General features: G+C 34.5%; 2 protein-coding genes across 2 annotated transcripts in view; both read left to right on the plus strand.

Moving 5' to 3' along the window:
- Positions 1–1,749: 1,749 nt before the first annotated feature.
- Positions 1,750–6,908, plus strand: LOC142984256 (uncharacterized). Its single transcript, XM_076131730.1, has 3 exons — positions 1,750–1,896; positions 3,543–3,620; positions 3,873–6,908. The coding sequence occupies exons 1-3, from the start codon at positions 1,837–1,839 to the stop codon at positions 6,858–6,860; spliced, it is 3,126 nt and encodes a 1,041-aa protein (XP_075987845.1). The 5' UTR covers positions 1,750–1,836; the 3' UTR covers positions 6,861–6,908.
- A 128-nt stretch (positions 6,909–7,036) lies between these two features.
- Positions 7,037–12,537, plus strand: part of LOC142984257 (putative ATP-dependent RNA helicase DHX35) — a 61,413-nt gene continuing 55,912 nt past the window's right edge. Inside the window, exons 1-2 of the mRNA XM_076131732.1 lie at positions 7,037–7,517; positions 8,340–8,605. Of these exons, the coding sequence (XP_075987847.1) occupies positions 7,484–7,517; positions 8,340–8,605 (300 nt within the window). The 5' untranslated portion in view covers positions 7,037–7,483. The remainder of the gene's footprint in view (positions 7,518–8,339; positions 8,606–12,537) is intronic.

Consider the following 12,537-nt stretch of genomic DNA (forward strand, 5'->3'; position numbering starts at 1 on the left):
GGTACAACTAGTTATAAATACAATTCAATTCTTAACTTAATTGCCTCATTATAAATCACTTACCATTGGATGTCGCTACTTTCCATGGCGACGCTTATGCTATTGACACTGATTAAATATCACGCATCAACGTAAGTTAACACATTACCCGCACTTGGCCAGCGTAGTGGACTCAAAGCCTAACCGCTCCCTCGTTCGGAACAAAACCCTTGCCCAGCAGTGGGACAGTCATGAGTTAAAGTATCACTATAGCACGCACAAAATTATTTTGTATGTATGACTATAACCGCTGGCCGCTATGAATACGTAAAATAATAAAAACAAGAACTTTAGAAAAGAAGTCCGAGTGATGGATAGGCACAATTTATTTCACATATGAAGTTTGAAAAGAACTTAATATTAATGCAACGGTTCTTAAACGATTTAAAATTAAAGGTTTCGATACCATATTTCACTTATTAGGTTACGCGGCGTTTCGATTGAGTTACATCGACCGTGGTCACGGGCTGACTGACGTGGCTGCTAAGCGTCGTCTCTTCGTGGCGCGAGTTTCTACGACTACCCTCAGATGGTTTATAAAAAAAAACACTCGTTGCATACTGTTGTACCTCTAAAGAAAAAAAAGGGGTAAGTGGTAGTTACTCACTCTCTTTTCAACAAAAATAAAATACTGTTATAGCAGGTTTTGTTTTATATTAGTGATTTCCTGATACTGTGCAATATACCAAAAACTTAGATTTGGTACATTTTTATACTGTTTCATGTGCATATATTGGTTTATCGCCATATTTAATTGACAAAACATTGAAATGATGTGACGTTATAAATTAAATTTTCTATTATGCACCACATTTTACGTTAGAATTTAATAGAAAAAAATATCATGTGTTACTTTTTCGAAAATTTACACATTCGTACTTGCGTCTTTATTGCACTGGGGTACCTACGTTTGGTGTGCAAGTCGAGAGAGTTTAATCGTTAAATAGTATTATTTACAAAAGATTTACGAATATTAATATGGGACAATGAATTAATTTTGAATACTAGATTTTTAGGTGTTTTACACTTGGTATAATATAAACTTAATAAAACATTATATGATCTTAACTAAATCATAAAGTTAATCGTAACCAAGTTCTATGTACTTATTGCTAAATGCTTTATATTAATATAGGACTAGCGGCCGCCCGCGTCTGGGTACTTTAGTTTCGAGTTCCATTTCTATTAGTCATGGAGGGATGCTACATGGCCTAGCCTAGCCTTCCTAAATAAATAGATTATTCAATACATTTTGTTTTCATTTGGGAATCAAGCCCATGACCTCCGGACGCGCTATTAGTGGCGTGATGATCACCTTAACCGTTTCGCCACTGTTTTATAGAATTTCATATTCATAGAGTAACTGAAACTTTTTTATAGCCACATGTGATTGTGGGGGCCAAGTAACATTCTAGGCCTGTTTTAAAGATCGTTACAAATAAATAAACTTTCCCACTTACGCGTCAATGTAAATCGATATTTTTTCAGCATAGCTAAGTTTTTAACCGCAACAAATCACATTTAACTTAATAAACCTTATCAAAAAGCCAGACAATGTACAATAAACTAACAAAATTCAACATTAATGACTACAACACGTATTTATTGTGAAAAACATTGAAATAACAAACTTTAATCGTGTATAATAACAAGAGAAAAACTATATTTTGTAAAACTAACATTATGAATTATTGTTGGCAATTTCACAGTTTATAATTTAACAGTATTGCCAATTATAAAATCTTTATATTTGGCGCGAGGATTTGCACACTCGATCCGGACGTCCGATAAGGCATAATGATTTTACGCTTAGTGCTTAGTTTTTGTTTTTTATGTTATGTCTCCTGTGAATCTTGGGTAAGTTATTTTTTTAGTTTTATGACCTACTTTCTTGTCTTATAGAATACTACGGGTCTTAAGCGCCATTGAAAATTAAAGCTTTTTTGTATCAAAGAAAATTAAACTTATAATTTAATTTTCAATCATGTTGCATTATAATTATAACAAAATGTAATAAATTAGTTTTAAATCACTTTCCCGTTGTCCTATAACTTAGAAAAAAATTGTACGGGCCAGTTAACTTTATGTGAATAAATAAAAAGACGTAGACAAGAAGTGCGAACGACAGAAACAAAATACGTTGTCGTTCGTCTCCATCACTGTGTAGCTATTAGTAGAATATATGACTAACGACAAATCGGTTTTAAAAAAAGACAATAAACGAGGATATTTTTACATACGAGGGACATAGAGTACAACTACAGACGGAAAACTTATTAGAAAGCTTTGTATGTCAGGTTCAAGGATGATCTAGATTCATAATTATATCTCCTGTGAGGCCTGTGGCCTGTGGGTCACTGATCCACTGAGTGACCCACAGGCCTATGCAGATGGCAGTGGCCTCTCTGATACAGCTACTTTTGGAACTACACTGAATACAATATATCTTGATGAATCCTGCTTGTCAAGACTTTATACTAAATTGTCGAGCCGACCGAGCCGTTTTTTTTTAAATTATGACGTGTTTGTAAATCTTCCCCTCTACTTATAAAGACCCAGTTTAAAAAAACCGTTGCACAGAAACTTAAAGAAAATTTTACTCTCAGCTTCTCAAAACCGTAATCCAGTATTCAATAACCCAAAGAATAGGCTTTACTTAAGGCTGCTGTTTTGAACACACATTGCGTACAATAATAGTAATTATTTTAAGTAATTCTATATCCACACCGCAATGGAATACATCTCAATAATAAACGTAAATGCGTAAAACATATCGTGATAATCTGTTATGTAAATCAATTTAGTATAATTTATCGTTATGTTTACAACTTAGTTCTGCTCTGCTCAATTGAGTTTACTTCAAAGCTAATTTATCTCGGATTTAAAATGACGTCGTCACTTGAAAGAACTTTAGCAAACTTTAACGGATATACGTTTGGCTTTAAAGATGGTCAAAGAGCAATAGCTTATTTGAAAATTTTGTTGAAACTTTATTTAATTCGGATTAAATCTCAAAATCAAATCATTTATTCATTCAGGTCAAATGCTGACACTTATGATAGTCAATGATACAGAGAGTGAATTTACCGCCAGTTGAGAGGAGCTGGCAAGAAACTCCTGGCCACTCTTTTTAATCGCCAAATGGTTTTAACAATATTTATGTCTGGTATAAATCATTGATGATGTAAGGAGCTTCCACTAACACTACCTATAATACACTTTGATCATAACATACATTAAATAAATATATGAAGGTGCGCGTGAGCAAGATAACAAGTGTATTGGAAGCATGATGGAAGCATCTACCTACATAATGATAGTATTGCAGTCATAAGAGGCTGTATAGTACTGACCTACTACTGGAAAAACTAGCAAACTCCTCGTTCACCTCAGGCTTTGGGGATGAGGGACTTTGCCACACTTCTAAAACTGTTTTAAACTACAGACGACATACAAATCTATTTAAAGCGCATCTCATTAAGATAAAAAATATATTTTCTCAGAACCAATCACCGGGTTACTTTGAAGACGGCCAGCAAAACAATGTGGAGGGTTTACCAAATGAAAATGAAAGCTTAGAGGTTTGTACATACTTTAATCATTACTTATTACCAGAATATCGTAGGTTTTTATCATTCCTCTTAGGTATATATATTATTATAAGTCAATTAAATTACTTTTTTAAATTTTATATCTACTGTTTGTACGATGTAGACAAGCCTCCTCACAAGACCCATTTATTCTGCTTTCTTTTAGAAATGGCATGCCAGATATTGTTTCCAATTTAATATATAATAGTAATATCTTAATTTACACCAAATAACTTATTACAGGATCCTAAAGGATATCTACTTACCCGAGAAGATTCATCCAAAAGTATTTGCTACGGACCAACCGGCGTGAAAAGAATAATAGTGGGAGTTCTAAAACATGTCCGAGATAACCCTTCGGACGTGGAAGGGTTGATCAACGACCTGACCCAAGAAATAGAACAGGACCGGTCGAATCTGACGCCATTGAGGAATGATGAAAAATCTGAAATCGTTCGATCCATGTTCAGTTTGCCCTTACAGCCGCAACCAAGCCTAGAGCAATGCTCAGCTGCATTCGCGACGGTCGCTCAGTCAGCCTACAAGGCGTATTTAGAACTACAAAAGTTCCCCATCTGCTTAGAACTCATCGTTGGCTACATTCCCTCACCCGGACAAACTGAACATCCAGAATCGAATTTCAGTATTCTAATCGCTACGATTCTTAAACACATTGTACATTACGTCCCTGTGCCAAAACCGATGCCAAGTCATATCGAAACAGCGCCATCTGCTCAGCCATTCCCGACGGATTTAGCACCAATTGAGCAGCCACAACCCGAATTAATACCCAGGCCAATAACATCCCCAGAGCCTATTTATCCAGATTATTCTGAAGTCTTACAACCAACGGCACAACCGCTTGCACCAAACCAAGATAATCTGATAAAAATCATCCTCCAACTGATCAATGGACCTCAAACTCCAAATAATATTGATAATATCATTGAAATTCTTCAAAGACACCCGGCCGTGCTCAATCCTAAACTTTACAACATACTAATATCTCTCATCAACGCAGTGAAGCAAGGCGTCGTAGATTCCAACAGATTCAATCAGATCATTTACTTCATATTACAACCGCAGCCGAATACGATACTTTCGGAAGATAAGAAGAATTACTTGCTGTATCTGCTACTGGATCAAGCTGGTCAAGTGAATCCTAGAATCCTGGACTTGCTTCTAACACTAAACAGGGCTCCTAAAGATGACAAGAACAGTCTTATTATTCTAAACTTCATTCTGCCGCTGCTGAAACCAATTCAGGAAGGTCGTCTGGATAGCAGGACTATTGAAATCATACTCTCACTTTTGAATAATCAACCTCAAATTCTCAGACCGGAACAAATACAAATTATATTGACACTCCTCAGGCCAGATAATAATGGATACATCTCACCTAACATCATCGATATCTTACTACCACTCGTTCAATGGAATCGAATTCCCTTCTTAAACGAGCAATATGTCAATATTATATTCAATCTGCTAAGACCAAATCAACAAGGAGTCGTCGACGCAAGAATTCTGGAGATCTTACACGCAATTTTCCAAATTAAGAACATTAATTTCATAACTAAACGAGAGATACATATTATCTTTACGTTGTTGCAGCCTGACGAGAATGGAAATATTAATCCAGACAATATAGACTTAATCCTGATAATTTTGAAGAACATTTCCAAAGCTCCCAAGCTAGTTTATTATCTGCTTAACTTATTACAAGACGGTCGAGTCCTGAATTCGAAATATATCAAAATCATAATAATTCTTCATAGACATGGTGTACTAAGCCAGGATATTCTTCAGCCAATAATCGCTCTTTTACATCAAGAAAGTACAGGACAAGTGATTGATCAAAACATTGTTGCACATATCATTGGACTGTTGAAACCTATTCAAGCCGTATACCCGCAATTGTATATTCAAATATTAGCTATTCTAAGACCGGCCATTGATCAATCTCCTGGCTCAAATACAAGTCAACCAAATCAATTACAAGTTCTATTGTTTAAATTGATCAACTTGATCAAAGCTGGAATTATACCCGGAGTATGGGCTAATGAAAGCGATCAATACAGACAGCTTCAACTACAATTGATCATCAGGATATTAAAGATGTTGCAAGCTGGGCCACAGTCAAACCTGCTGCCGGACAACTTCGGTTTCATCGAGCTTACTTACATGTTGAAACACCAGCAGCCTCTACTTTACCAACCCGTGTACTACGTCAAATATAAAATTCCAATTCTTAACTTTTTGACGAACGCTAAAACTCTGATATCACAAAACCCGAGGTTTGATCCATCGAAACTGCTGCAAGAATTGATCATTGATGGTAATGTTTCCGAAATCTCATCAAATTTGAAAGGCTATCGCAAGGAAGACATTTTGGATTTGACGTTTAAAGATGGTGATCTCATTCAGGCAAAGGTATTAGATGAAAAAAATCTCAATTTGAACAATCAGATCTCGTTTATTCAGGACAATATCAACTTGGATGTGTCCCCTCAAGAAATATTACAACAGACGGGTGGCCAGTTATCCTTGGACGCCTTGGTTCAGGGTGGTGGTCAAGTCAATCTGGGAGACCTTGTTGGTAATCAACATAATTGGAACATAGTTAAAGGCGATGGAGGCATACATTGGTCTGAAGTAGGAGGTGGCCAATTAAATTTGGCGAGCTTACTAAATGGAGGTGGCCAATTAAATGGCGGTGGCCAACTACACTGGTCTAGCGGAGGAATCGATGGTGGGCAAATTAATTTGGACAGCTTACTCAATAGTGGTTCAGGAATAAATTGGAATTTAATAGGTAATGCGGGAGGTGCAGGTAATCTAGGTCTTCTGGGTAAAGCGGTCGCATTCAGTAGCGGAGACCCACAGCCAGAGCTTGTTTTCCCAATAGGTGAAGAAAATGTTGTACCTCTTGTCAATGACGAAGTACCACTGGGGAATGCTAATAGTGCTCCAGTAGAAAATGCTAAATATTTGGACAGCGAGATTGAGGAAGTAAATTCCGGATTAGGAAATTCAGCACCTGCAAGCTTAGTCGGGGGAGAGAATCTAGATAGTCATGTAGACCTAACTAAGGATGGTTCTATAGTAGATGTTGGTTTTGAGGGGTCTCGGGAAGGAGAAGGGTTACGTGAAAGCCAGAGCCCTGATGCCGCGACCACTTCGGCGCCAACGCGTCGAGGAGGCGGCGACCTTTTTGTACGATTGGGATAGACGCCATGCAAAAATCTTGTGTTGATTTATAATAAATATTTACGACAATGTTTTTTTTTATTCAAAATTACAACTTAAGCATCTAAAAAAGAGAATTGAGAATTACAATCCCTTTATATAAAGTAAGTATTTACTTTCGATACGTAACGAAGAAAATTAAAATTCTGTGAAGGTACATTTGGCTGCTTTGCTTTTCCAAACTATTAATAAGTAGTTTAAAACTATCACAAAGGCTTTAGTTTTCGCGTCTAGAGATTGCAGCAGTTACGCCATCTAGCGATAAGTAGCGGAACAAGCTACTGTAGTAGCAAGTATTATTATTAACATTAATTAATGAGTAAAAGACAAGGGCCTTAGATACCGAAATTGGTAATAAGTAACAAACAATGAATTAATAAGTACATCGATATTGAATATAATATTTAATCATTTAAATCATCGAATAGATAATTCAAAGTGTCCTACTAAAACTTTCATTTCCGAACAGTTGCTTATAATGTCACTAATGTCAAGTCAGTGACAGTGAGTGTATTTTGTAAACATGAAAAAATAATAGTAAATGTGTAAAGTGACTACAAATATAAGTGAAATTCAGTGATTATACGTTAAATAAAGTGTTCAATATGCAGGGCCATAGACCGCGTTTTATAAAACCAGGTAAATACTATCTTTCACGTTTTTAGGTTATGTTTACTTCTGGACTTTACAAGATTCCTTAAGATTTATGTTTTTTAAAAGTAAACATATAGTTTTAATGCTGGTTTTTGAATGCATAGACTTTGGTAATGTGATTACAATGCCTAGTTATTCTGAACGTTAAAAAATCGCTTGATATATCAAAATCTTAATATTATACTGACTTACCTAATTGTATTTATTTTAACCTGCTTAATAGAAACCGGTAACCGTAGATAACAAAAGATGTAGACTATATTTTTACTAATGCATTGTACTACTACTAATGTACTATGATAAAACTAAGAAGTAAAATAAATAAATAAATATTATTGGACAACTCACACACGGTCATTTGATTCCAAACTAAGCAGAGCTTGTACTTACTTTTACTTCAAATGGATTGTACAATCTATAATACAATCATGCATGCTCGTATTGACTGAAACATAGCAACATGTTTAGTCAACATTGTTCACATAAGTTTTATATATATTCTTCTTATTATCTGACTAAACTTCAAATTTCTGACACAAAGAAATCACTATATAGTATAAAATAAAGCTTGCTTTCTACTGTCTGTCCCTATGTATAGTTACGTCTTTCAAAACTACGCAACAGATTTTGATGCAGAATTTTTAATCGATAGAGAGATTCTACAGAAAGGTTTATGTGTAAAAAATGTACAGGCAGGCATAGCCAAGGTAGGCGGCTAGTATGTTATAAGTTTCATAAGATATGTCTGTCTCTGGCACTCTAGCAATAATTACCCGATTTTTATACAGTTTTTAACTCTATTTTCAGGCGATGAATCCCTCTACCCGACAAGAAACAAAGACGGGGCTATAGAAACATTAATAAACCCAAACGTAGACACTGCGTTAACATCTGACAGTGATTCCCGTACAACATTCGTTTACAATCGTTACCATCACTTACCGTTGGACACTCAACGACAAAGACTACCAGTGTTTCAGTATAGAAATCAGATTCTGTATTTGTTGGAAAAGTATCAAACGTTGGTGTTGATTGGAGAGACGGGATGCGGCAAGTCTACACAAGTGCCTCAGGTAAGTTAGAATTATTTATTTGTCCTTTTTGTATCTTGAGACTACAGTATATTTACTTGTATATTTTAGGTGTGCATGTAGCTGTAGTTAACACATAGAGGCCTTTAAAATAGTTTATTTTGGAAAATAATTAAGTAAACTGCGACGGAAAATCACTGAAATATAAACGTGTTTCCTCAATGAACCCTGACTACTGATAACCCAAAAACAATATACATTACCTTAATTATTGACTTTACAATGCGACTGGGTCATGATTGAAATCTTTGAGTAAATAATCCATTCTGTATCGTCATCTTAAAAATATATTTTTAACTAAACAACAGCTTAATGATTTGCGTGTGCACTTCTTTTAGTAATTATGCATTATAACAACCAATTATTATTATTTTTAATCTTGACTTTAATTAACCTACAGAATACATCATTTTGAGGTGAAATCAATTAATTATTATTACCTAATTATTTTATAACAGACGTCTTAAATTCAAATGAATAACACATATAAATGTTATGCATAGTATGAATATAAATCACGATATAAGAATTGATATAATAGACCTAAATATTTCAATCACAAATGGCTAAAAAAACATCCTATCCCTAATTTGGGGATCAAACCCAATCCTCTGCTTAGCAATTACATTCACTACTATTGTTTCATAAAACTATTTTTATCATAGTAATTCTAATCTTACACACACTGACATTTTAAACTGTCTATGACAGAGACAAAACATAAACAAAGTTTAGTACACATTTGTCACACACTGACTTATTGCTATATTCAGACAGAAAGGAGTACCTACTATAGAAAGATATCTTTACTATAAAGATATGACACTGAAGAGTTCATTCTATTGTTTACTAGCTGACCCGCGCAACTTCGCTTGCGTCACATGATAGAGAATGGGTCAAAATTTTCCCCGTTTTTGTAACATTTTCCACTGGTGCTCTGCTCCTATTGATCGTAGCGTGATGATATATAGCCTATAACCTTCTTCGATAAATGGGCTATCTAACACTGAAAGAATTTTTCAAATCGGGCCAGTAGTTCTTGAGATTAGCGCGTTTAAACAAACAAACAAACAAACTCTTCAGCTTTATAATATTAGTATAGATGTAAACACCCTAATGTCAAAAGCTACTGGCCTGAATCGAAAAAAAAAAGAAATTTGTGTTAATAGTCCATTTATAGAGTAATGTTATATAGCATCATGCTATAACTTATAGGAGTTGAGCAGCAATACCTAAGTCAGCAGTAACTAAGTTCCACTCGGACTATGTCGCGGGCGGTCACTAGTTAGTTAATAAATAAGAGAAGATTAAGTCACGACACTGTCAGAGTTCAAAGACCAATAACGCCAATTACAATAATGGTAATTGATCACTCTCAGGTCGTATCAATGTGTTATGACTAATGTGACCATGTTTTTATTTAATATTTCTTTATATACACATGTGGGAAAAATCTATAACCTTTGTGGCAACTATCAGTGTCAACATTAAATCTAAATTAATTGATGATTTGATCCCAACCTGCGCCGAAACGTTAGGCATTTTAAGGTAAAATGCGTGTTCGCGTTAATTCCCGTATTCTATTATACATTGATGATTTGATTTTGACCTTTACCTCTAGTCCAAAAAATAATCACCTATTAAGTTTGGTTTGTCTAAAAACCGAAACTTATACTAGTTGACTAAAAAACAGTACTTATGGTGGGCTTTATACCTACCCGAAAAACAGGGTCTTTGTTTTTTTGTTTGTATTTCATTCTGCTATTACTTTAAAAACCTTTATATTATGTAAAATGGTTTAAAACTATGTTTCTTTAGAATGGGACATAATTGGTGTAGCAAGACATAATCTTAAAGTAGGACCATACATCCCATCCAAAGTGGGATGTATGGTCACATTAGCTATGACCTCAATGACTTATGATTGACTGGCTTATGTATGTGTAGGTACCTATTTGATCACATGGAGTTTTAACTATGTGAGATATTCACCTAATATTAATTTGTTTTTTTTCCAAATAACTTTTTGCCTGAAACTTACTTTATAATTGTCAACAGATGGCGTTATAAATATTTTTTTTATTGTCTTATGTCGTAAATAATCTAATGTTGTCTTTTTATATTATGTTGTAAAATTATGATAAAAAAGTGCTTTGTTAACATTCTTCAGCAAAATAAAGCAGCTCTTTATTAAAATAACATACCTACTACCGCTGCTGAGGTTTCGGTTACGAGGGTCTCCTCCCGAAATGGAGAGAGGGTTAGCTAAAACCACCAGACAGGCCAATTTTAAGTTATTTTTTTTATTAAACTAATCAATATCGATGCAGCAGTTTACCCACTGCAACATACACACAGACATAAGCGTATAGTGTAGATATTAAAACTGCGCTTGATATGACTCATTACTCATATCGGGCGACTTTACTATCACATTATGCAGTAATGAATTGAATTGCGCAGTTTGAGAACGTTTCATAGTAATTAATAGTAATAGATCAATGAAATGTGTTTGTAAATATTGCTTTTACTACGATTATCAATTTATTGTGACGTCACAATACACTATGCTAGAAAGACACTACCAATTTTTAAAAGACTTCAAAAATGAGAAATTTTCCGTTTTATCTCTATGTATGTTTTCCGCAACTATCTTGCGTTTGGCTAAACCCGTTTTTAATGCGATTATCACTAAAAAATTTATATTTACTCCACAGCGAAATTCGATCAATCACTATTAATGTTATCTAATTATTTTATTTCTACGCTAGTTAATAAAAAACGGTGAACGATTTTTTTTTATTTATTGTAGAAGTAATTGTCTCCTACATTTCGCCATTCAATAGAAGCAGTGCGCTATAAAGTTTTTGCAACATTTTTTTGTGTTAGCCCTTTGTTGGGCAAAACGATGTTGTGTGTGTGGTTCATAGAAAATTGGTCCATTATGGCGTCCCAGATTATAATTTTTAACGGTGCCGCGGCGCCTTTATTCTTAAATAGTGGGGCTTAGTCCCACAGGAAACGAAATATTTGTGTGAACTGTAGTCCATATTACCTACCTACCTACTTATTATCTTTGTTTTGATTATGTTGGTTATTTAATGTTATTTTATAGTGTGATACAAACTTACCTTACCTATACAACCCTAAACAGCAGTAAGAAAACTAGTTTTCTGCAAAAAATGTTTACGTAAAATTGTAAGAAAACGCATAACCTAATCGTAGTTAGTGTTATTTTATCATCGAAGTTAATTGGCAGCGGTATTGTGTTAAAAATCCTATTCACTTCTTTTCTTTCAATTCAAACACGTGAGTTCAATGTTTGTTGACATTTTGACACAAGTTTTGGCGGGAAACGCGGCGCCCCTGTCGCTTGCTCGTTTAGAAACATTGACCGTGCTCTTCTCCCGTAATGGTGTTGTCATGTATAAAGCTTTTACCTCAGCATGAGGTAAATTGTTGAAGCTGTAGGTAATTTTATTGTTTTTGGTATAGGTATTGTTAATAATGGGAATGTTTTTATATTTATTTATTTAAGAATTGTGTTATTGGGTTTGGTTTAGGTCAAATTTTGTAATCAATGACTAAATTGGAGTGATACACATATTTGCAAATAAGTAGGAGTTTTATTATTGTTTAATAGTATTTTTAGAGTTTGGAAACTTAAGTACCGTATAATAAAAAGCGGCTTATAATATAAATATCTAGTTAAATTACACCTGTACAATTAAATTTATCAAAAAATATTATTCGACGATTAATATTATCAGACCATTAGTCATAGACATCTGTATTTTAAAATATCATGATTACTTTCTAAATAATTTTGTAATCATTCATTAATAAATCAGGCGATTTGACGTTTACATCTGGTCACCCCAACCTCCCGTTCGCTAGTCTGTCAGTTGCGGCGG

Source organism: Anticarsia gemmatalis, chromosome 26, assembly GCF_050436995.1.
Source record: "Anticarsia gemmatalis isolate Benzon Research Colony breed Stoneville strain chromosome 26, ilAntGemm2 primary, whole genome shotgun sequence".
Classification (NCBI taxonomy): domain Eukaryota; kingdom Metazoa; phylum Arthropoda; class Insecta; order Lepidoptera; family Erebidae; genus Anticarsia; species Anticarsia gemmatalis.

Coding starts and splice junctions, on each gene's coding strand:
- LOC142984256 (XM_076131730.1), top strand. CDS start 1,837: ATGATTTTACGCTTAGTGCTTAGTTTTTGTTTTTTATGTTATGTCTCC. Junction 1,897..3,542: donor ATGTCTCCTGTGAATCTTGG/GTAAGTTATTTT, acceptor ATATTTTCTCAG/AACCAATCACCGGGTTACTT. Junction 3,621..3,872: donor ATGAAAATGAAAGCTTAGAG/GTTTGTACATAC, acceptor AACTTATTACAG/GATCCTAAAGGATATCTACT.